The 26069-nt window shown below is 41.0% G+C and overlaps 1 protein-coding gene across 8 annotated transcripts in view; it reads left to right on the top strand.

Annotated features, from left to right (window-relative positions):
* RARB (retinoic acid receptor beta) overlaps positions 1-26069 on the top strand; it is a 331295-nt gene that overhangs the window by 244290 nt on the left and 60936 nt on the right. For all 8 annotated transcript variants that reach the window (XM_083825372.1, XM_083825375.1, XM_083825373.1 and 5 more), the window contains one exon: positions 19306-19454. In XM_083825372.1, the coding sequence (XP_083681498.1) occupies positions 19306-19454 (149 nt within the window). The remainder of the gene's footprint in view (positions 1-19305; positions 19455-26069) is intronic.

Below are 26069 nucleotides of genomic sequence, written 5' to 3'. Positions count from 1 at the left end.
TCCCCACTTAGAGCTGAGTGCGCTTCCCAGGGCCGTGCTCATGGCGTGCCCGTATCACCCCCGCACCACAGCCCCGCGCCGGGGGGCTCGGCCTGGGGGTCACGCAGCCAGCCCCGGGGCTTGTGAAGGGGGACGTGGTGCTGGCAAGGGCTGCTGCTGCTGCTGCACCTCAAAAACCTTCGCAGGTCTGTCTGGCTGTAATGGGTCGGTGCTGGCCTGAGTGCAAGCGGGGGGACCGTCCCTCGCCCCCTGCCCGTGGCTGCCCGGGGCCGGGCCATTTCCAGCCTCGCGAGGAAGGATATCAGTTGATGTCTGAAATGGCCAAGGAACTTCAGTAAATAGACTTTACCCTTCAGGATCCACAGATCCTGGCAGCGGCTGCGAAGGAGGGTGGGGTTGTACTTTTCCCCTTCCTGTACTTGGACACTTTTGATTATCCAGACTTTCTGGGACTGAGCAGGGCTGCCTAATAACAAAGCCTGCATAATATAATTGCCTAAATAGGCCTATTGTCCTTTTCAAGTTGCTGCGCTGTGAAATCCTTAAACTTTTCGCTGGAAATGTTACTTGCAATGTTTAGATAGCTAAATGGCTGTCGCGAGGAAGGGATCCCGTTCCCTCATTTCTCACCGCTGCGTGGTTGAGAAGCTGATTATCCTCCTGCCCCCTATTGATGTTTACTCCTTTTGGGAAGCAAATATTTTAGCCCCTTCTGGCAGGGGAAACTGCCAAAAGTAATAGGGCTGGAAATACAAAGCTATGATTGATTTTGACCTTTGCTCATGTGCATGAAGTCTGTCCCCATGCAGTGTGACCCATGCCACTTCGTGCTGAAATCCAAGCCCTTTCAAACCAAATGGAACCACGAAAATAGAAGGCATGAAATGCTCCAAACTAGTCTAAAATAACAGAATAATCATCTCCTCCGTACTGCAAGAAAAAGGGTAGGCAGGAGGGCAGCAGAACTGGATTTTGTAGCAGGCAAACCGCGAGTAATGTCTTTCGTCTGCTGCTGCCTTTTTATGAGAACCATATTCTAGGTACAAAATAAACAAACTGATACAATGTGGGAATGGCTCTTCTGTGTAGCCTTTCAGTCACCGTAATCTTAGCTGTTCCTTTCAATTGTAATGGGTAAACAACTTCCAGCAAAAAAAAAATCTGGATTTTAAAGTGCTTTTTTAAAAGTAATCTCATGTTTGGGATTTTATTAATCCGACGTTGCATGAGCAAATGTGTTTCAAAAGTTAAGAATGTCAGAAACAGTAGCCTGAAGTTAGCATCCTAAATCTACATTTCATGGCTTCGTTTCCAAAAATGCTGAGCATCTGAGAGCTCCCTCAGCACTTTTAAAAACAAGCCACATATTGAAAAGGCCAGATATTGTTTAGAACTTTCATTTAATATTAAAAATTTTAAAGGATTTTCCCATTTCACCTTAACTACACGGAAAAGCAATTAGATGACAGTTCACAGCACTGAGTGGAAATGGAGACACTTGCATGACAAAGCAGGACTTATTTTTAACTGCATATCACTCTTTTTCTATGAATTTACAAGTTTTTATAATTTGAGTTTGCAGAATTCAAGATATAAACCACAAGCCTATTTTTTTTCCATGTGTTTTGTCTGATCTGTTATTTCTCTGCTCTGTTTGCTTCCTTGCATGTGAGCGGACTTTTTCTCAGACAATTTCAAACTTGTCCTCCTGGTGTAGGTTTTAATAGCTAGCTTGTCTTCTTCGTACTCACGCTCGTCATTTGCAGCGGCTCTGGATTGCTTTCCCAGTGGCAGTGAGTTAACGTGGCTGTGCTCGCTGCACATTTTGCTTATTTTGGGGGGGGGGGGGGGTGACTCTCGCTTCCTTCAGTTCATTTCAGCGATCTGAATAGGAGCTGCGAGCCTCCATCATGTGACGGGGCAGCTCACGGCAGATCACCAGCATGGGGTCCCTGTGTGAGAACTTCTGTTGTACATGACAATCTGATAAGGATATCATGTGGTTTCGGAACACATTCCCACAATGTTAACTTCTTTGTCCCTTTATTTGGGAGTAGGCAGGAGAAAACTCAACAAACCAATGCCAGCCCTTATGCAACTGACCCCACTTGCTTTTAGCATTCTGTTTGAGTTTTACAGCTTCTTCAAATACTTTTGTTGAGAGATGGAAATATAATCCAGCAAGTCTGTGTAAAGAATCCTGGACACAGAGTATATAATATACCTTCTGTTCCCCTTGGACAAGGTGATTTTTCTTTCCCCTGCTTATACCATATATAAACTGAATATTATAAAACTATGTAAGCTAAACATATACATGCAGGCGACACATGTACGGGTTTAATAGGTTAAAGCTTGAGTGAGTATTTATAAATTCTCAAAGTGCTCTGGATCTTCACCGCTAAGGACATGGTGTTAAAGTCCATCCATAGTTTGGAGGGATTTCCGTTTCGTGCACTTTCGGTGACTTACATTTTACCCTGTAAGTGCATCCCCTAAGATAAAGAGCAGAGAAAAGTCTCACAACAAAGACCTTTCTTTAGCACCGCTGAGTTTCATTTGATGATTTGGAGGATCTCTTTCCACTGAACCATAATACTTTTCTCTAGGCTCACATTGTATTTTTAGCAAGGATCTTTGAACAATAAAAAGACAAATTAAGTGTATCTTTGTCTTGTAGAGCCTTATCTATTGAAGCACTTGAATGCACTCAGCCCTCCACCCTTGGTTTTAATAGGAGTTTCAGACACAAGAGTGCTTGTATGACTAAGCCTTTAACATATTTATGTACCACTACTTCAATGAAATACTAGTAAAAGCTGTTGCTGTTTTGCTGTGATTGTTCAGCACAAGGAACAGCCAACATCGCTTTTTGTCTTTGAGAAAAAATAAGGATTATTGTCCTTTCAAACCATACAGCAGCGATGTGGAGCGACTGACCGAGTTGCCTGGTGTTGCACCAACCAGAGACAACTGCTGCAGTGGGATCCAACACAGATTGCCTTCAGTGGGTGCTTCAGTGCTGGAGAGCCATTTGTGTCCATAATACACAAAGAGTGGAAGGAATGGTTCATTCAGGCGAAGAAAAAAAAAAAAAGTCAGTGAAATGAAACAAAAAATCTGTTAAATCATGTCATTTTTTTTAATCTGAATGCAGTTTGTGGTGAAACATGTAATCCTGAGATGGCCATTCCAGTGATCCTCCGGAGCAGGGCATTTTGTTATTTCTCAGCCACCTGGCTGGCGGCACACGGCCCATCCCAGAGGGAGCTCTCTTTGCCTGCAAGGCAGCATTGGCCTTTCTTGTCCTCTTCCAGTCTTGTCCCAAAATCTCTCCTCTGCCAGCCGGTGACCGATGTGAAGAGCATTTGCAGGTCCCTGCATGATAAGTGGATATATTGGGGGCTGAGTTGTTTGGGACATTTCATTTGTTCACAAAAACCAATGTCAGAGAGAGGTGTTTGGGCACCCGCAGCCCTACGAGGCCTCTCTGGCGCCTCAGGCACGGTGCCCGTCCTGCCAGGCCCCGCTGCCCTGGGCCCTCTCCTCCTCCCCAGCCCCGCTCATGTAGTCCTCGCCTTGTACCAGAAGAGCCACAGGGAAGACCAACGTTGCCTGTCTTGCCAAGACTGAACATTCACTCGCACAGGAAGGAAGAGGACTTGGAAAACTGTGTAACAGTGCCATCTGGTGATACCTGCCCAAACCTTTCCGTTCCCGAGCGCGGCGTTTGATCGAAGACGGATGCTTTCCCTAGGCCTCCAGCCCGGACAGGGAGGAACGCCTGCGTGCCCCACAGCTTGTCTCTTTGTTTTTTGCACAGTTCCCTCTGTTAACCTAATCGAAGATGCTATCTTCTCTACAAACCTTCCCTTCCTAGCAGAGAGCACTAATCCATCAATCTGCATTTTTGGCTTGGGGCACGAGTCGAAGGACTGGCTAAAAACGTCATGCACGTGTTAGCTTTTTTATTGTTAAGATCAGGTCCTTAGGGGGTTTTGTTTGTTTGCTTTTAAAGAGTTATTCATACTTCTGTCTCTCCACCTCCAACTTGAGGAGACTTTTTTTTCCGCCCCGTCTTTCAGAGTAGTCCTTTGCATTGCTTTGTTGTTTGGGTTTGCTTCTTTCATTCATTTCTGGAAGAAATTTTATTAATTACTGGGTTGTTGTGTGTCAGATCCTCCTTAGTGGCTGGCTGGGAAGCCTTGGAGACCTGTCTTTGTTAAAGATAGCTCAGTTTTCACCCCACACTTCGAACACCAAGATACAAAACGCAGAACAAATCTTGGCAACGACAAACCCTATGTCTTTCAGATGTTTGTGCAAAGTATCTTTGGTGAGGGGGGTGAATGGAAGAATAGACTTTCCTCGAATCCTCATCTCCTGGTGAAGCTCAGCCTTCCTTTCTGCATCTCGAGAGCACATTCCAGTTGTGCTTTTCTGGCTGCACACACGGTCACAGGCTATGAGGGTGAGGTATGTGAGCTGCTCATCTTTCTGCGTTTCGCGTGTATCGCTGCATTCGCTTCTCTGAGACCAGGGCATTATCTTTCTTAAGTTTTGCAGCGAAGCTGTCAGCTGATTGCAAGAAGTCTGAGCTGACTCACATCCTTCTCTGTTTTTTTCCTTATCCAAATCCTTTCCTTTCCCTGTGTTGTGGATAGATATTGCAACAGTTTGTGGATGAAGCACGAGCTACGTGTTGGGAAGAACTGTATGTCTGGATGCAGTTTGAGAAAATAGCTTTTCCCCTGCCTGTGAAATGGAGCCCAGTGTGAACGCTGCAACTGCTCCAAGTAGCTTTTTTCACCTTCGCTAAAATGTGAAAGCAGAGCTTAATTACAGCATGTTACACTGATACTGCCCAGTAATACCGTGTTTGTTATGCTTCTGCTATCCTTAATTCCTGTGCAGAGCAAGAAAACACTCTGACGAAAAGAGGTGAGGAAGGAGTGACGCAATTAAATAAGATTAAATCAGAGTATCAGTTGCCCTGGAACACATACTTATTTGGCTCCTCACCAGCCGTCTTTTACCCCATTTTTCAAAGAAACACATATTTTCACATGATAACTCTATTTGAAATATTAATGCTTGCAGGGCTGCATTACCTTTGTTTGTTCATCAAAGTCCATTACTATGAGAAGGCTGCTGTTCCTTAGGCTGTTTCAGCTTCAAAAGAATTTTAGGGCCTGGTCTATTGGAAAGCTTGGGGGTATAATTAGTGAAAATGGAAATAGATGCAAGAGAAATTTAGTTCCTGATGTTTTAATTTAGTGTAGTACTGCCATGTGTTGTTGAAGAGGATTCTTAAAGGCAAACATAATTATTTCATTATGGTCTTCAGAATGCTTTCATTGGTCTTAATGACAAGAAGCTGCATAAGGAGTCATACATTTTAATTAGACCTTCTTATATTTACATCAGATAAATAACAAATAATTGATGAAAAACAAGTCTTCTGAATGGATGATTTCACACAGAGCTCTGGTTACAGTTTAATGATAAAACATTTCTCTTATTGCTTTGCATTTTAATTATCTAGAATTATTACTCTAGCAGAGATCTCAAAATACTGTTTTTTCCATGCATTTCATTAGATTCATGACTAATTTATATGAATCTGAAGCTAAAAGGTGTTTTCCTATGTAAATCACTTACAATCAATTTCCAGCTTTATTAATTTCATTTTGCTTTCATTTCTTACATTTTGATAGCTTTTTGTGTCTCTGTTAGTCTCTTCAGTAAAAGCTAGTGGGAAGATGAATCAGACTTTGATATATTTTCAGTTCCCTATGCAGGATCAAGCCCTGCCATCATTAGCAACCCAAACTCCTTTAGAGGTCAAGTGATTGTGACATTGCAGGCCTTATCATGGAATTTTCTACGGAAAAAAATGGTGCCTCTGTCTCATCACTTAGTTGAAAGTTGTATTCTTAAATTGCTTCAATTTATTTTGAAAATCTTGCCAGTGCCTCTTTATAATTGCGTGTATGCTTGCAGGTGCATTTACAATACCCATATTCTTTCTTTTCTTTACCCCCTGTGTCCAACACTTTATAATACCAGGAAAAACGATTTTTAGAGTTTTGCTGCTTGCAAGAGTCTCTCATGTTTGTATGCTCTCCAACATTTCATTTTTGTAACAAAACATATTTCACATGATTCATTCCTGAGAGTATACTGAACACTAATTGTTGTTATTGATTTTAAATTTTGCAACCATTCCAAGTAAGCCAGATGAGTGGCAGATAAAGAGTAATAATCCATGGAGTTCTGCAAGTGTTTCATGTTTGTCTGTAGTACTTTATGTGATCAATAGTAACTGCCCCATTGAAACTAACTGCTGTATCAAATAACAGTAAATCAAATGAATGTGCTTACAGATTATTTATTGAAAGCTTTAATTGTTCACTGGGGCCCTGCTTATCTGAGGAAACAATACAACTTAGTGATCAGACAAACTGGTTTGCAAATGCCGGGGATGCCATGAAACAGCGGGGTGTCCCCTCTGCCTGGGCGATGGGGGAGTTTTCCGCAATGTGCCCCTCTCCTCGCTGGGGCTGCCCATACGCTGTGACTGCCCGTAGTGCTTGGTCCCAGGGTAAATTGGCCAGAGAGAAGTTTTCCAAAGAGCCTCTCTTGGTTTCACAGTTTACTCTTTGTAGTAGTAGTAGTAGTAAGCTCCTTGGATGACGTATCTGGTAGGTTAATGTGTGGAAAAAGCACCAGTAATTTCCCTGAATTTCCAAGAGATATGTGTGTAATGAGAGACTATACGAGATCCGGGCGGAGAAAAGGAAGTGAAGAAAAAGCACACTAAACTTACACTGTGAATGATTTCTAACTAACAACCCTGTGCTGTACTAACAGTGTACTAATCCCTTAAAATGGCTCCTCTGCCTTGTCGCAGTTACTCCATGAATTACTAGTGCCGTAGGTCAGAGGTTTTCTGGACCTTAAAGCGAAATAGATAGTCTTACAGACAGTTTCACCGCTGTCCGCAATTTTTTGAGTAGCCTTGGTGTATTGTCAATTATGTTTTGCTGTGGCTTCAGAAATGTTTCAGTGTCAGCTGAGACCTAAAGCTGTCCTTCAGCAAATTCGGGAAGATGGCACTGAAAGAATTTACACTTAGTAACATGTCTTTCTGATTGTGACAACTGAAAAGCGTTTGTACAAATAAGCTTAATTTCTACAGAAAATGGTGGCCCAAATCTCTCAAATATGGCAAGAAAAGTTTTTTCCATGAAGAATGCATATTTTGTGAAACATGCTTATATGCATATGTATTATATCGGATAATCATATTATTGCAAAATGATTAAACCACAGTCATCAAAGATCTTCTAGAACTGAATCTCACTTGAAAAAAATAATTTCCCTTTTTCAAAACATAAACTTTGTCTTAAGTTTCTTGGACTTCAGGTGTTGAATTTGTTACTAGATCAGGACTGAATGCTGCTTGTCCAGCTCTTTGGAGTATTTCCTCTTTTGAAATATTTCCTTTATGTCATATTCTGTGTAAAGTGCAGTTGACATCTTCCTTGTTTGTACGGCTGGAATAATGCTATAAAACATGAGCAGGGTAGCTGGGTAAAAAAAACAAAAAAACAAAGTAGATGTTGAATAAGAAACACCAGGTGACTAGGAAATACTGCTAGCACGTATCTGTTTGTCTGCAGTACAGTGTGTGCACATTTTTTTCTCTTCCAAGTGAGAATCGTACTGACAGGTGACATAGAGATAAAATTATGAGCATTCATCACTCCGAGGGATTAACAGGAAAATCCACTGCAGGTAGAGAGTCAGAGAACAGTGTTGGAAAATGCTCCAGTCACGAGCTCCAGTCACGGTGCTCATCTTGTCTCTAGTCTCTTGTGAATGCCTCCTTGTACTGATCTTTGGTCCTCTAGGCAGGGGGCAGAGATCTGCTCTTAGCCACAGCTGCAGCGTTGCTACCGCTTTGCTCTAGGACACCGAGCTCCTTCCTAGCTCTCTGTTCCTTCTGCACCTACTGAGAAAAGGGCGTAGTGATACTTGCCAGGTTAAGTGCACCAAGGGAAAGTAAATTGCACCCATAAACATCTAAAGAGATAGATATAAAATATTATGTAGGCACAGTGACAAGGATGTCGATTTACAAGAAGAAATCTGGTGCTTAGGTTTTCATGGTATCTTCCTTACTATGTTACCATCTTTTGTCTAGCAGGTATTCAGTTCAGAAATACTGCAATTCCGTTCAGGCAAGCATTGCAGCTCGATAACCTCTGTATTTTATTCGCACATCCCTCAGAAGATACTGGTGGTTCTCAGTTTTTAAATATCCCATGTGAACTCAGATTTCTTAACGTCAGCATGGGAAATGTTGAGGTGTGCTGCTCCTAGGAGTGCTCCGACCTCATCTGGCACGTTGAAGGGACAAAGGAGAAGAGAGTTTGGCCCTGTTTTGGTCTCAGATGCCGTGTGTGTATGTGCGCTGGAGGATGTCAGAAAGGTTAAGATTTGGGCTGCCTGCCCTTCTTGTTGCAGATAAGCCCGAGTGATGAAAGCCGTTTTTTCACTGTTATTATGTCATGTCTAAATGGAAATAATGTATTGTTTTAATTAAACCCCCACAGCTGTAGCAATGTAGCAATGTGGGTGCAATTAGGCTAGTGTTAAAAATAGTCTTATGCATTCTTAACACTTACTAGGGAGGTGAGCTACACGAACGTAATACATCTGTACAAGCACAGGAGCCCCAGAGATTCCCTGCAATAGTACTGGGGGCACGGGCGACGTTCCCTGGGACACGGGCTAGGTGTAGGAAGCTGCCTTTCCAAGAAGGTAGGAGGTTTTGCCTCCTGGTTTGCTGCCTTCTCCTCTGCGGGAGGCTGCTGCTCCACGGCAGGAGGAAATGCACGGCTCCATTTCGCAGCCCCGAGCCTTGCCAGCCTCAGCAAATGGCCCTGTTTTCGCAGAGGCATCGCCGGGAAGCCGGACACATGCTCTTCCCTCTGCTCTGCGGGAGGGTTGGTGAGCTCCAGCCCTAGAAAGGGGCTGGGGGAGGCTGTCTGGGGGTTGCTGGTTCAGCAGATTTCATTACTCAACGAAAAACATACCTCTGAGCGGCATGACGCCAAAAAAGTCTGCAGCGAGGGCCCTGGAGTGAGATCCCGAGCAATGAGATAAGCTTAACAATTGTCTGTTGCCTTGTAAAAAAAGGCAAGTGACTGTGTGACAGGGGGCTGTCAAGGAAAATAAAGAGGAGCCCTCCTTTTCTAAGGAAATCAAAACTCAGAATTAGCAGAGCCATAAAAGCCTTCTAAAGTGAAAGCTGGAAACAATACATTTTTAATAAAATGGGCAGTTACTCTAATTGCTGAACCCCTACTGTTCAATTTCTTTTAGTGCCCTTATTCATTAAATTCAGCATACTTATACTTATTATTTACAGATGTATGCGTTTCAACTTGTTTATAGAAACCATGCTTTGGAGAGAGCAGTGGCTGGTATAATACTAATTTGTAAGTGTTTATTGCTGCCTATAATACGCAGTTTTTAAAACAATTAAAAATAGCGTTTGAGCTCATCATTGGAGTCAACCCCAAACTGCCCATGAAAATTGAAATATTAGTACTGTGTCCTGCCTTAAAGGTTACAGGCTGTTTGCAGTGGATTGATAACATACCCATTAAAGAAGAATTTACCTGTTCTTAAAGACTTTAAGCTCAGCGGTCCAGCTTCTAGATATTATTCTAATGTAACCCATTTAAACATATGTGATGGAGTTCATAATTGCCCTTGTAAATGGGAATAGAAAGGAGGGTATATAAATCAATTAGTGCTATCCAGCAGTGTGGCTGTAATACAAATTAATTGGCATGATAGGCATTTTAACTGCTCCTGTACTTCTTGAAGTAGTTTTGATTGCTGAATTGGCTGTTGTTGAGCCACTCTATTAATTTTAAGATCTAAAAATACCTAAAGATGAAAATGTCCTGAATTAATGGTCCTAAAGTTTGAGAAATAAAATTATATGTAAAACACCGCGTAGCCAGGCAGTTTTAGTGCGTTTCCAAATAGAGCACAACAGTTTCATTTTGTCCGTGTGGCGCTGAACAACTGTATAATAGTAGTACATGATTAAAGATATGAAAACACTCATTTTCTTGCTGGATTCAAGCCACAGCAAAAAGTTATGATAAATAGTGTCATAAGAACATGCTGAATACATAGGAAATAAAAAAACTAAAAAATTGGCAGACATAGTAGTACTGAAAACTACTACCAACTTGAGTAGGAGACTAGTTTTGAAGAATAAAATAATTCCTTCATTCCTTTAGTATAATACTCGGGATTATTCTGTTTGGATGCTTGAAAAGATTTGAAGATAAAAGAAAAGCACTCAAAGTACAGTAAAACATTTAATAAATATAAATGGAGACTTTATGACTTAGTGAAATATCTGAATGTGTATAGCGATTACAGTAACAATGTCGTTACCCTTGCAATTTTTATTTATTACTGAAGAGACTCAATCTGAGTTTTCTCCCATTTATATGTTTACAAATCAAGGGTCTTTTTTGGAATTGGTGGAGTCATGACACTGTAAAACAGATCTGAAAATAGAATTGCACCTCTTTCATTTTTAAATGTTTTGTCCATCACGTGACTTTTTTCTTATTAGCGATCCCATGGGGAAAGCGTGCTGAATTTGTGACACCACGGTAGTATCAGTAGGCCACAGAAATAGGCTCAGTTTTCATAAATAAAGAATAAAGAGGCTGGAGTCCTCATCCTCTGTAAACTGGTGTGGCTGCTTTGCCTGTGCCACTTTGCTCCGGATGAGGATCTGACCTTGGAAATTCACTGGTAAAACAAACAGGGCTTGAATTGTAAGAAAACTTCTTTTTCAAAGGAAAATCTACATTCACACAAATGGTAGCATGATTTTCTTTGGTAAAGAAGATCCTATTTTTCAGTTTTGCAGTCATATGAAAATTTCACTCAAGATGGATGGAGTTCTGCATGGTAGTGGCCAGGCGGAAAATCACCGACCTGAAAAAAACACGGAGCTAGCATCTTTCGGATGTTTTTCTTCAGTTTTCCATACGATTTATTTTTTTCATGTAACATGTTTTCCTTTTCACTTTGAAGGTAGGCTCCTAATACAAAGTGATGAGCCGCTGCCCTGCAAACTCTGCCGTGCCTGCCAAACCCTCCGGCCATCCTGTCTGTACACTTACTTTCACCCCAGCTCCCTCAGAAACACCTCGCGGTGTCTGCCTGACCATTTATCTAGCGAAAGACGCTCCTGCTCTCAGTTTCTAGCGCATCATTAAGTCTGTCCTGAGAGTAACACCGGTATAACCAGACGCAGTTCTCGTCTCTAACACAATTAATCACGGCAAGCTTCCACCTTCCACATTTGCTCAAGTGTAAACGTGTCTCTCTAGCTACTCATACGCATAAACCCAAATGTAGAACCGCTGTGCTGATACAAATGCTAACAAACCCAGCCCCCCAAACAGTATCGTTTTCTTTGAAAAGGTCAGGCGTACATAAATCTCCTGCATTGGTCATACACACTTCTCCAGGTTTTTTTAGTGGAGCTGGGGCTTAAGAGCCAGGCATTGCAAACCAGGGAGCTCTGGAGTAGATGTTACTCCTTTGAGTATTTGACTCAGACTTGGTTTTGGTGATTTCCAGATCAGATGTTCTCAATATGTAAGACAGCTTTCTTAACTGCTGTCCTGGTGGATTCAGGCTTCCATCTGGGTGGTATGTGAGTCTCCAGTGGCTTGGGCAGTACAGCCATGTGTAGAGATTTTTGTGGCGGTTTCTAGCCTTGCTTGTGCTCGTGTGGGACGCAGCACCCATGAGCATGGGTGTTGCTGAGTCACCTTCAGGAGAGGAATCAGGCTAAGGGCACAGACAAACACAGGAGGTGCCATCTGAACACCAAGAAACTAAGAGGGTGACTGAGCAATGGAGCAGGTTGTCCAGAGAGGTTGCGATGTCTCCCTCTTTGGAGATACTCCAAAGCCATCTGGACATGGTCCTGGGCAACCTGCTCGAGGTGGTGCTGCTTGAGCAGGAGGGTGGCCCAGATGGCTTCAGAGGCCCCTTCCTACCTCAGCCATGCTGATTCTCTGAGGACAGGCTGATCGTCTGTTGGGACATTCCTGTCTAATCGATTGTATGGTGGGGTGGTTTTGTAGAAAGTCAGTTATTAGCTGGCTGTAGAAATCAGAAAAAGTAGATGAGCCTTCCAGCAGTCCTTCCGAGTCTCCTGCCATCAGCAGTGATGGCTCTTGAGGACAAGAGGCACCTAACCTTGGCCCGTTTTGCAGCTGGCTGCTGAGTGGGATGCGTGCCTAGACCTGCTAAGTGGGGGATGCTTCAGAACATCCACGTTAGAGGTACTGAGCACAGATTTAATCAAGTTCCCTGCTCTGTCATGTACCCCATGTGTAACTTGGGGCGAGACGTAAGGCTGTGTTTTGAAGACAGTGCTAGAGCTAGAGTTAGTTAGGTTCTTGTTTGCTGTTGACAATCCCAGTTGGGTCCTGCCTGCATTTTCTAGGAATTTAAGACCTAGGCTAATCAAGCTCTTAGGCTGTCAGTGCTTCTGCTTCCCATCTCCAAAGAAGAATAGCCCTTCCCTTATCTCACTTGGGTGTTATGAAGATAAAAATACGAGTGCTCGTGGGATATTCAAGTACTGGAGTAGCAGAGACCGTGCTCGCAGATCAGATAGGTAGAACAGAGCAGGGTCTTTAATGCTGCTAAATATGGCAGGGTCAGAGCACTGCGGACTGTGCTGCGTGCCTGTGAGTGCACGGCAGGGGCAGAGGGGCCCGGGGAGAGTCGTTCAGAGGGGCAGGAACCTGTGATCTGGGCAGGAATGTCGCTTGGGAAGACGTGCTGGCAGGTGGGCCCCCTTCAGCGTGCTAATGAACGGCACTGTAAAGTCAGGTAACGCAATTTGCATGCTTAACAAATGGATTAATTAAGAGACCAGACTGTTTGTGGTGTAACAGAAAAGGATATTGCAAAAAAAAAAACACCACCCACTGGGCAACTAAGAGAGGATATTTGTGGGAATAATGAATCTGTGCTGTGAGTGAAAAAGTTAGTAAGCTGCTGAGGAACAGAAGTAGTGCTAGACTAGAGCAAAAGGATAAACAAATGATAGATGCTGGTGGCTTCTGATTTACAGCAAACAAATCTGGATAGCTCTGCTATCTGTGCTGGTAGTAAGATGTTGAATATTCATGTTCTGGCCTTTATCACCTGATAGGAACAAAGGCATCAGCGGGCTATACTGTTGTCATATGGCTGAGGCCAGTATCCGCTGACTCCTCTTACTTTTGTTACATGACTCTGCTGGTTAACATTACACATTTGCAACTGAAACCCGGCAATTTTGTTGATGAAAGGCATGAAGGAATATGATGCACCTCGCTCCCAGCTCTGAACTGGAGGAGATGCAGTAGAGGGGCGTGAACACTTCTTCTGGCACTCAAGTTTGTAAATATGACTTTGCATACATGCAGTAAATGCATTTGCTGAATCAAAAGAAACTGCTTTTTCAGACTCCTCCTTGGAAGTTACTCTGCATTTTAGCACTGAAATGCTAAAATAGTTCAAATGAAAGTGTACCGAGGACCTGCTTTGCAAGTAATGACTCCCCTCAAGGTTATGGATGCTTTTCAAGGTTCATTCTTTCAAACATCTTTTGACTTGGCAAGATCACCATCATTCCTATTATTTGCATTGGAGTAGCGCTTGAAGGTCCTGCAGCGCTGGTTACCATACAGCTTATTCTGAGACCCTGCCCAAAATAGCCTACAGTCTAAACACACAAGATGCGAAATGGCTGGAGAAAGGAAATCCTGACCCTACATGCATCATCAGTGGAGCAGTGACCAAGTGATGGCCTGGCCCAAAACAGCCTGCTCTAAATGCACAAGATGCAGAAGGAAGGGTAGGGGGAAGAAAATACTTTCTTGGTTGTATGCATGTCTTCAGTGGAGCACGGCCAAATTTGTAGTTAGAGCTTCATTAGGGTAAGAATATCAGAGCAAAGTGTGTGCTTAACTACTTCTTGTGCTCGCGAGGCAGAGGACAGAGTTCAGCAGGCCCACTCTTCTCCCAGCTGTGGCTGGACAGAAGCCAGCTGTCCATATTGCTTTTTTTTTTTTTTTTACTGACAAAAGTCCTAACAGCAAAAGCACTTCAGCTTTAGAGACTTCTGCCAAGTATCAGGGCTTGCACCTTGTCTGAGATAGCTGTTGGCAGCAGGAGCCTGTGCCATAGGCATGGCTCTGAAAATGACCTCGGCCGAGGCACCTTCGAGGCGACCTTGTGTGCAGTTTGTCCATTAGTAAGGGCTTGCAGCTTGGACTTCTGATCTCCTTAACCTCTACTTCGTGTAAGTTTTCTTGTTTTTGAAATCGTACTGTAGGAATCCCAAATTGTGCGCAGTAAAAGTCTGTGGGACACTCTTTAAGCTTTTCAAATAACAGAAAGAGATCACTTGGGATTGGGCACCCCCAAAGTATAAGCCAGATCATAAAGCGTAGTCTTTTCTTGTTCTTGTTGAAAAAGTCCCTTTTTCATAGTAAAAGCAAACCTGAAGACATAGAGGGTTGATTTTGGGTTTGTGTTTGGTTTTTTTGTTTGTTTGTTTTTGTTTTTAAGGCCAAATCATGCTTTTTTTTCTTTTAAGACCTAGACAGTCTTGTAGAGTTGAACTATAGCTTGATTAAAATTAAAGCTGGAAAAATTGTAATGAGGAATTAAATACAATAACTTACGTAAAACCATGGTCTTAAGACAGATGTGTGCAGCTAGCGGGACAGGAGTGTTAAAAAGGTAACACTAAAATGGAGGACATATTTTCATTAGTACTTCTGAAAATCCCGATAGCAATACTCAATCTGGAGCTATCACGGCAGCCTGCGTTTTATTCCAGGTATGCTGTGCTCGTGCTAACAAAAAACATTCCTTCCTCCACCTCAGTACATACCCAGCCCTGTGAGGAAAGGTTTTTGATAGCGGTTCGGATGTTACAGTTCGGTAATTCAATGCAAGTTGATTAACATTTGGCGTGTTGTTTCCCCTGAGCCTTTTCCTCTTTCTTCCTGCCCTCAGCCCACTCAACCTCCGTGCAGCAAATCCGTCGTAAATCCTGGCGCAGAGCAGCGATCGAGCATGGAGATGTCAATAACTGAAATAGTATCCCGACTTCTTTGCTTTTGTCGTTATCTTTGAAAGGGAGAAAATCAGGGTCTTCACGCAAAGCGAAGACTTTGTTTTTCGCCTTTTTGTTGTCTCTGATCCGCACCTGTTGTGTATATGGTAAAAATATCTGGGCCGTATAACCCAGCAACAGTCCGCAGCCAGAGCCATGTGTGACCGGGTCAAACACACACTCGCTGGAGGGTCATGGCCAGGTTACTAAGTCAAGGCTGGCAAGGCTCCACCATAATGTTTTCTTTCTCTCGCACTTTTTTTCCCCCTTGTCTGTCTTCCAAACAACAGTTTAAAAAAAAAAAAAAAAAAACTTGTAACAATGCAAACTATTTAAGCATGACAAATTCAAAGAGGTTTTTTATTAAAAAAAAAAAAAGAAAAAACGGGGCGGGGGTTGAGTCAACGATATTTTGGATTTAATTTTATAGTATAGTTTTATGTGGCACATGAAAGAGAGAAATTTGTATTGAAACAATTGAGACCCACTTTCCCAGTTCCTGGCTCTTTCCTGGAAGATGATTAAAAGCAGACTTTTTTTTCCAGACTAGACATAAAAATTAAATGATCTACAGTATATAGTTATTTTTTCAAATGTTTGGAGGCTTATAAATAACTTCTACAATCAAATGCACACATACAAGCAGCAGAGAATCTGGTTCTAATTACTTGTACTTTAGTTGAACTTTGGCGTTTCCTTTGACTTTCTGCCTAATGTATGTGAGCTGTGTGCCTTGCACTCCTGCAGTGAATTCATAAAAAAAAAAAAAAAAAAAAGGCAAAAAATCCAGACTCTTGTTGGTGCCAACAAAAATGAGGGTTAACAGAATGTTTTGACCAAATGCAACACTTTGCTATTCACCCTAATTAGCTGAAATTGCTGCTTCCCACCAGGGACCCTGAGCTCAGTATTCACAATTCCCTTGAGGCGATCCAGGAAATGCCATTTGCTTTACAACTTCTTATTCTTTTAAGACTCCACTGTCCAAAGTGTGCATTAACATACAAGCTTAATAATCTAGGTTCCTAGTGAAACGAAAGGCATTTCATAATGCCTGCTCCTAGCTGGTCACCAAGTGAAATACCTCTATCTGTCAACATGGTTTAGCTGGCAGTAAATTAGCTCTCACAAAGCACGCTGTGCTTTTCAAGACCTTATCTGCTACTTTATCTAACCTTTCGAAATATTTCAGACATCTTAGGAATTGTGAAATGACCTATTGTTTGAGGGTCCCTGTGTGCTTAAGCAGCATTCAGGTGTCCTGTGACTGCACGGAGGCTCTGTTTTCTCAGGTGAATCGTGTCACATCCCGCAAGACGAGACAGCAGGATGTTGAAAGGAGTTGCTTTGACTGAATTGTTCCTGAAATTTTAAGGTTACTTTAAAAATTCCTTCTTGGAAATGTCAGCTGTGCCCGCCCGCCCTGGTTTTTTTTTAGCTTCATTACACAGGCCTGCATAGATGAGAACAGGTTCTGCTGTTGTTCTTCACCTGTGTGATACAAAAACAGGGCTTTAAACTCAGTAAGCTTGAATTGCAGTACATACATTTTCAAATAAGGAGCTTAAAAGGCTAAATCCAAGGAAGACTAGTGAGTCAGAAGCCGGGCTAGGAGTGTAGGGCTTGTCTAACCTGAGTTGGATCCTGCTCCAGAAAGCTCTCCATACACTTTGCCTGTGAACGCAAGTTCCCAAACGTGGTTTTCCTACAAAAACTCAACCTCTGGACAGTTGTTCATCTGACACAACTATTACATAGAACAGATTGAGCTTTTCCAGTAGCATATACATTTGAGTGTTTTGGGGAAGGTGTTCTGGTTTGTACTGGCTTTTTTACTCGCGCATATCTTTTCGAATTGTCCAGAAAAAAATCAAATCCATAGCAGCACCTTCAAATCTTCAGTTGCTGCCTACTCTTTCTTTCTTTCTTTATTAACTGAGCTGTTTGCTTAACCTCTTTTGAGCATCCCAAGTTGCTGGTGTTTGGCCAGTGCTTGACAGACCTGTGTTGTACATATGGCTCGCGGTGTGAACACTGCTGTTGGATGCTGGTGCTTGTGTAGAATGAAATCCACAAAAATACTGAAGTGTATCGGCATTATTCCTCAAAGACAGCTTTTCCCAAACCAAAATCAGGGAAGGATTGCAGGAGTGCAGTTGTTTTATTGAATGACACAACCTTGTTTTCCCATGGGAAGCCTAAAAACTGCCTTTCAGACTGACTGGAGAGTTGAATGAGCTAATATGAAACACATTGTCTGCTGATATTAGAGTTTTAAAGCTAAAATTTTATCATTCCATAGACTGATTGGAAGCCCCTGTAATACTTGTGCTAGCATGAAATAATGCGCAGGCTGTTTGAGGCCTCTCAAGGGCATTTGATGAATCTAACTTTAATTTAGAAGTACTAATAGATTATTGATTTAAGCAGGATGACTGTGCAGAAATCAATAACGGAGCACTCTGTGTCTCTCTTAAATACCAAAAATTACTACTGAGAAGAAATGATCATTCTCTCTTCTTTCTTCATTAAGAAAAAACTTCATTAAAGTTTGCTTGGTTCAGTAGGAAGCTGTAGATATTTGGTTTGTCAAGGTTCAGCATATTTAATGCTGAAACAGTTAAGTATAGTTCTGGACGTTGTTTTAAAATCACAATTTATTGAGCCATACATTATTTTGCTTTTCTGTTCTTTCACGCAAACCTCATTATTGTTAGATATATAAGTAAGTTGTTCCTGTTGAAAAGATATTTCTTTGCTTAGAATCAGTGCCTTTAACGTTTCACTTCAGAATTTATTTTCTTCTAAAAAATGTGTCCTTGAAGTTGATAGTAGCTTAACCCAAGCGAAAATGGCAGAAATTGGCCCTTCTCTACCAAGTAATCAGGAGTTGTATCGTGCTCCGTGATCCCCTCTGTGAATTCTGTAGTACACGAGCTGACAATGAATCATGGCTTTAATACAAATGTATCATCTCAGTAATCTGAAAAATATCATGTACAGTAAATCTTGTCTAAGATTTTCCATTGAGTAATATTCTTTAGGGCCTGCTGTTAGTACTCTGGAGATTTAGCTCTGCTGATAGTGCCTAATATTTCTGGATAGATCTGAGTTCACAGATTCTGTCATTTCTGTATATCTGTTGAAAAGTTAGAGGGATTTATCTGAGAAGCAGCAGAACAGCTAGGTGAAACATGAAAATGTATTGCACATCTACAATAAACGTGAGGAATGATGACAGCATATCACCGAAAACTAATGCAGATGTTTTGAAAAGATCTAGTTCACGTCTTATCTCGCATCGTAGAGCTTTCATGTCCTCTCACTGAAAGGGATGACTGGCTCTTCAGCAGGTTCAAAACAAATGACCATCCAGAAATATTAAGGCAATAAAGGACATGGGGTCATAATATCTAATAGCTTTTTCTCAGAGAGGTTTCCTGATGTTACAAATCCGAGGGTTGATAAGGAGGTGTTGCTGAGTTGTGCTACTTTTACTGATGGAAAAAAGAGAAGGCTTGTTCATGTAATTTTCACTTCAGTTCATATTCTTTTGTCTCTTTACATATGTCCTGATGCATTTCCCCACCTTTTTGTGGCAGAATTGCACATTGAAAGTGTTACTTATTGTAGATGAAGGCAAAAGATGTAAGAGCTCTTCCAAGTCTAGGGATAGATGGGAAACATGCATACCGCTAACGCTTTCCCATTAAAGGTTACGTCCAGTGTGCACATGTGGATCCCATGGAATTCCAGAAATACTCTGTAATGCTGGCTAAAACCAGAATATGAGCCCAGGTGAAGCTTTTGTGGTGTTTGGTAGCTGGATCATGATATTTTACATCACAGCTAGTTTAAAATATGCTTCTGAGACTATACCATGTATTCCTTTCACTATTTGCCTTTCTTTAGTTCCCCTCAAATTTAGCTGGGAAGGACAAGTGAACATGTATTCTACAAAGATAGATATGGGTTTGTTTGATAGTTTTAATACAGTAAATGATTGGTTATTTGAAATTCATTCATGAATCGTTCATTTATATTTCTTTTTTCTTTTGTAGCAGTTGAAACTCAGAGCACCAGTTCTGAGGAACTTGTTCCAAGTCCTCCTTCACCACTTCCACCCCCTCGTGTTTACAAGCCCTGTTTTGTCTGTCAAGACAAATCATCTGGATATCACTATGGTGTCAGTGCTTGTGAGGGATGTAAGGTGAGTGCCATCATCTTTTTATAGTAACACATTTCATTTATGAGAGCAGCTAGGCAGTGGAGTTTGGTGTGACTTGATTGTCTACAAAGACAGCTGTACTTTTCTTGTGTGAATGAATTCTGATACATGAGTAAAGCCAAGTAAATGACAATAGTGCCTGGAATTATTGTCCTTCATAACTTCTGCCAAAGTATATCTTTCAGGGAATTCCATAGGTATTGACCAAAATCAGGATGTGGTAGTATGTGCAGAGATAATCAAATAAAATGTGAAAATGCTTTGAGACTCTTCACTGTCCATTTTTAGGTATACCCTGAGAACTCACGTGGTCATTGTCTGCTCTGAGCCTTGCTTTTTCTGTGGGAGAAGGACCTGATTATCTGGAAATTTTTGGCGTAGTCTCTAACTAATTTCAAATCAAATTGGGAGTTTGAGGATTAGCAGGATGGTATTCATGAAATTTAATCTGGCAGGCTACAGTGCTGGCACATCTGCTAGCTACTTTCTAGTGCTATGATTGTCAGAGTATGAATGGACTATCCGTAGGATGCAGTAACACGATATGCAGTTCTAAAGTAAGAGAATGTATCTAAAGATGAGATACACATCAGAGAAGCGATGTCAACTAAACCATGTGTATATGGCAATAATTAAGGGTGCACACACAGTGAACAGCATGTGTGCAAGGAAGAAGGCAGTGCTAAAAATGCTAAAGAAAATATGTAATAGGGCAGATGGTCTCATGGTTATCTTTATTAGTTATGGTAGCCTGATACAATGTTCTTTTCTAACAACTAGACAAAATATCTATGATTTTAATCCTTCAAATTAAAATAGTTGCCTAATGCTTAGTACAGTGAAGATCCTAATACGTGATGAAAAAGTGACAGGTGCTACATTTGTGTAAAGTTACTAGAATTAATAAAAAGTAATAAAGTATAAAATTAATAAAAAGTATTTTTCTGGTTTAGTTGTATAAAATTTAATATCTTTCAGATACTGTTAGGCATTTTTACTTTATCTTTTCTTCCTGCAACATCTTCCATGCCACTGGCCTTTTGTAGTGACATTAAATATCATGGTCCTGGCTTTGTGTCATTAGGCAAAAAGCTATAGGATTAGAATCTGTTTCATAAACTCAAGGTACTGAGGTAGTGGAAGTAACTATTGAAACTCACCTCTGTTTTAGAATCTCATTTTGGAAGCGAAGTTTTGCTTGGATATCATCATGTCTATATTTTTTTTCTTTTAGATGCCACAGAGCTGTTGAAATGTAAGTGTCTGTTAGCAAAATCTATGATAAGAATATGCTAGAGCTGATTTCATTAAATAGGAAATCTTATCTCATTCTTTACTTGGATACTAACACGCAAATGGTGGTGTCATTTGCTCGCCCACACACTCACTCTATGCACAGACATAATTGCGGACCGTGGCAGCAAGGTCACATGTTCCTAAGACTTCATTATTTTTGAAAAATATGCTAAAATATACTGTAGGGCTTTTATTGGCATACTGCAAAGCATTTTTGTAAATAATTAAAACAAGACTACACTTGTTAAAATACCTGAAGAAATCCATCTTGTAATGTGGTAGCTGCTATTCAACAACAAAAAGAAATTGTGTTCACTTATTTGCTAATTTGCAAGATGGGGCAATTCAGCACTTAGCAGTAGCTGCTGTTAAAAAAATAAAGAGAGAGAGAGGTGAATTGCATATAAAACCTGTCGCTCTATGAGAAACAACAGGATTCCGAATCTATAATGTGACTACTTGAGACTGGCAATATTTGGGTTAGTTAACACTAGCTCTTCAACAGGTTCGACTAGGATTTAATTAATTTATTCCACTGATTGAATCATCTTCCTTAGTGAGTGCAAGAAGCTGGCAAAGAACATGAGTCAACCAGTGGTACCTTGAGTGGACGGTCAGGTACTATGTTTGCTGTTGAGAGTTGTCTAAGCTTTCAGGTCAACAGAAATGATGTGCTGGATGACAGCAGACAGCAGTATGTGACCACAACACCAGAAGTAGCCTCAGAAACCTCTTCACTGACAGTTTGTTTTTCTGGTCCTTTATCTTTGCTCTACCCTTGCTCCTGTACCATAAGAAAGCTGCCACCTTTTACTCTCTTCCTAATCATCTAGGCTCCTGCCTCTACTCAAGGCTACTTTCACCGTCTGTTCCCACTATTAATTCTTTCTTCATGCTTCTCTTTCTCTTTCTCTTCATACAAAATTTAGTCAGTTGCTTTGTGAGTTTAAATAAGCACTGAGCATTGAGCATAGCCGCTGGGGAAGTCTCGTTTTCTGTGGATCTCTGCCTTTCAGTTGGTTAACCCTGCTTTATTAGGAAGTATGAGTTTCACTGAAGGCTTCTTGGTACGGTGTTGTAGTTTCATGCTGGTTCTCTGGTGAATAGGGAACAATAATAAGAATTCATGTCGCAGCCTTTCTTCTCATTAAGAACCGCATATATTTATTTCTCTTTTACTCGAACAAACACTCTCTTATTTCTCTTTTACTTGAACACACATTTCCAAGCAATTTCAAAGAACTTAATCTTCTTGGAGATTGCTATATTTGCTATTTCACTGCAGTTGGCTAAAATATGTTGGGATGGGGAGAGGCAACCTTGCTTATTATCATTGGGTTACCAAAAGTTCATTTCTTAAGAAACTAGACTAAAATATCATCCTAATCAAGTATTAATTCTCTTCCCCACCCCACCCCACCCCTGCCTTTTCCTCTGATCTTGTTTCCATTTTCTCTTTCTTGACTCTTATTTCCCCATTTCTCTCTGCGCCTGATTTGCTATCTGTTCTGTGATGATAGACCTGAAATTCATTCATTTTTCCTCCTGCACTGGACCTACCTCTGTTCTGATATTCTTTTCTCAAGTCTTCTCCTTTTTTCTTTTTTGACTTGTTTACCAATTCATTCTAATTCATGGCAGTCTTGTTTCTCATGGGAAACACAAACAGAAAACTCTCCTCATCTCATATTTGTCTCTCTTAATTAGGGCCCTATTCATTTGGTTTTTCTGTGCTGCCTCTCCCTTGGTTTTCTTCTAGTTCTCTGTCTCCTTCTCCTTTACCTTTCTGCTTTGAGCTTCAGTGAAACTGCCGTCACAGTGGTCATTAGCAGTATCCTTCTGGTGCAAAGGGACAGCTTTATGTTCTGAGGTTTAGGGTTGATTACTGCCTTTGATTCAGCAGGTTTTCCTTTTCTTGTCTTTCAGGGCTCTTTACATTCTCCTCCCACTTTGTTTACTGTTCATTTGATGTCCCCTTAAGTGTCTCTTTTATCTATTTGCTGATGCTGTTCCATGACGATCAGTTCTTCGGTTTTCTGTCTCAAAAGCATCAACTGCTGAACTATTTTGTAGTAGACCAATGGTCTGTCAGCCAAAAGCAATATTCTGCTAATAAAGGGTATGCTCTTAATGGTGACCCTTCCAGCCATGACCCCTTGGAGAGCTGTAATTGGCGATTATGATTTTGTGATGCTCCATTGGGGAACCACTGCACTGGAAATTTTTAAGTTCCCTCAATTGTCACCTGCCAGTGGATGATTTCCAGAGTTACTTCCAGCTCTGACTTCTCCCACTGCCATCTCTCCCTGGTGTGCCCTCTTGCTTGTCTGACCGCTATCTTGGACTCAGATTTTGGGAAGACAGAACTTTCCATCTCTCTCTCTGCAACAGCACCAAGCTTTGGTAATCTCACGGCTTCCTGTTTTTCAGACATCATTTCTGGTCTTCAGCACTGTAATTCACATGACACGTTGACCTTTTTGCCCCAGGATGTACCTTCTTGCCTTCATTGACAGACTTTTGGTGTGGTCTTCTCATGTGATGATTAGATTTCAGCTTGGTCTCTTCTCCACTTCTTTCTTGACCTTCTTCTTCTCACAGTCATCCTTGGACCTTATTGTTTTAGGAACCTGGGAGTAGCCTCTTAACCTCCTTTGCCAAATGCTTTCTCTTTTTATGTTTGTTAAACCCTACTTTTTAAAGCGATCCTTCTGTTTTACTCATGACCAGTCTTAAGTACTGTCTCCCACTAGAAAGACTGTTCTGTGGCTTGTTTTGATAAACTAATCTTTTCAGTTTTTTGGGGGCTGGAGTATTTCTTGGTATGTGCCTATGAGCCACAGTGGAAGTTCAGGAGCTGTCTGAATAACATTAAGCTATCTCTTCTTTCTAACTGTAGTATGTACATGCTGAAAATCTCATATGTGATAATAGAGTTAGGGTGCCTGACTTCTTGCCTTCTGAATTTGAAAGTTTGACACATGTAAAAGGTTGAAATCCAAGAGTTTTTTCTCAATCTGGTCAGTCAAAATCAGCAGTAAGTTTTTTTTATTGTTATTATTTTTAATTTTAATTTTATTTATTTTAAACAGTTTTAGAAACAAAAAATCTTGGCTTTTTTCATTTCTGGGTGTTATGCTGGAAAAGGCTGATGTACATTGTAGCCTGTCAATGGCTTTGTATATATTAGAATCTAAAAACCAAATTGATCTTCATGGTATCACTTGTATTCCATAAGAAAAATTCCAGAGGCAGCCTATCTTTTTATGTGTAAAATACAACACACTTACAATGTTCAACTTATTTACAACTTTTCCATTTTGTAAACTGTGTGGCATTTCAAAGGCGGGTTTCGGAATTTACTTGTGTGTTTCATGACCTCAGTTAAAGACTTCTAAAATCTTCCTTTGCCTTTTTTTTTTTTTTTTTTTTATTTCCTTCCCAGTTTCTGGGTGTTGCTAGATAGCACGCAAACAAATTCCATACGAAATGAGAAGCTTGGATTTATCCAGCTGGTACAAGTGGTTACAGGGCTGTCACTGAAAGCTCAGCTCTTTGGGCCTGGCTTTTCTCGTCATTGTAGCCGGGTTTGCAGAAAGGGAGATTGAGTATAGTGGGCTGGTTTCCCAAACAATGCCATCATTGTGCGGGCGATGAGGAGAAGCTGGTGTTCTGGCAGATTCAGCTGCCTCTTCAAGCCTTGTCCCTTGTTCTGGGCGTTTAAAAGATGGCATTCCTCTGCTGGCAACCCTGCCTGGATTCCTGGCTTGAATTCGGTGGGCAACAAAGATGCCCAGAGCAGTTTCAGAAGAGAAGACGGCACAAGAGAGTAGTTTTACGGTCCAGCAGTTTTGTCTGAATGATCAAGGTGCCTCTCTGCCCATTGTTGATGCTAATGGACAAAAATGTAGAAAAATCTAATTCACTACAGAGTGATCCCAGATCGGCTTTTATCATAAAAGAATAGCTTTCCTTCCATCAGAATCTTCATATAAATCCACACCTACTGTGGGATCACTAAGATAAAAGGTAGCCACATTTAATACCTTTTCAGAGGTCTTCAGTTATAAAAATAATATGCCTACCTGTTTGACTTGTTCCTAACTCAAATACTTATTTTTTTGATTGCGAAGACTTTAAGCAGCTTGGAGAATAGCCATTGATAGAATAAACCTCGAAATTTAGGTCAATAATTCTGTAGGACTGACTCAAAAAAAATATATATGTATGCACATAATAGAAGAAAAGCTATCCCATGAGCTCTTTGGTTAGGCACCCAAATAATAATCTGTGTTAATGATCTCAATGATGTCCTTCATGGTTATGTCCCTCTGGACACTCAGAGTGTTGGGGTTCTCCTGCTGTGGTCCATGAATCCATGGTCATCAGGAGGCAATAACTGATTTACAAAATGCTACTGCCTAAAAGTGGAAAAGGTTTTGATTTGATTTATTTGGAGCTGGATGACAAGGACATGCTTTGGTCTGCAAGAAATGTTGATGAGTGGCCTAAAATATTTTAGGGATTGTTGTATCAGTGTTCTCTTTATGGAACAGTATCCTTCAGGACAGATGCCTCTTTCTTTTAATAATGCCTCTTATATCATGTGAGAAGAGATTTGCATTTTCTTAGGCAGTTCTGGTACTGTGGAGGGACCTTAAGCAGCACTTGTTTTTGGAAACCACACTCTTGCATGTGTAAACTTCCAGCTATAATGTAATCACATTTAAGTCTATATTTATGCCCTTTTACTGGAAATTAAGGATCCAGACATAGAATTTTCTCAAAGTTACCTCGCACTAAAAATAAAACAGACCTCATAAAAACATCTCACCAGTGCTCTGTGTATTTGTTTGGCTTTGTTTTCTGGCATGTTGTAATCATCTACAACTGAAACAAAAAGTAAAAGACATGTCTAAATTTGAAAATGCTTATTTTCTGAGCTTAAAGTATTGGATTACAGACGACATGTGATTTGTATTAGGGAAAGAAGTAATATTGGTTGCAACAACGCAATTGTAAAAGCTTCTATCAGTTCAAAGAAAAATATAGATCAGCTTGAATGATCAAGCTGTATTCGTCTCCATTTAAGCTGTATTAGTAAGTGACAGTGCAAGCAGTGGAGATGCATGCTGTCGTTCATGCACAGCTATGAAAAATTCCTCAAATCATGGAAAATTACTCCTAGTTTTAGCTATATCAACAGCCATTTTTCAGAAGATGAAAAATGTATTTTGAGATACATTTCTGCATACTGTTAATATCAGCTGATCTTTAAGCACTTTGCAGTGTAGCAATGTT

This window comes from Anser anser (genome assembly GCF_964211835.1).
Source record: "Anser anser genome assembly, chromosome: 2".
Taxonomy (NCBI): domain Eukaryota; kingdom Metazoa; phylum Chordata; class Aves; order Anseriformes; family Anatidae; genus Anser; species Anser anser.
The sequence above is the reverse complement of the archived record's forward strand: the minus strand, read 5'-3'. Positions and strand labels throughout refer to the sequence as shown.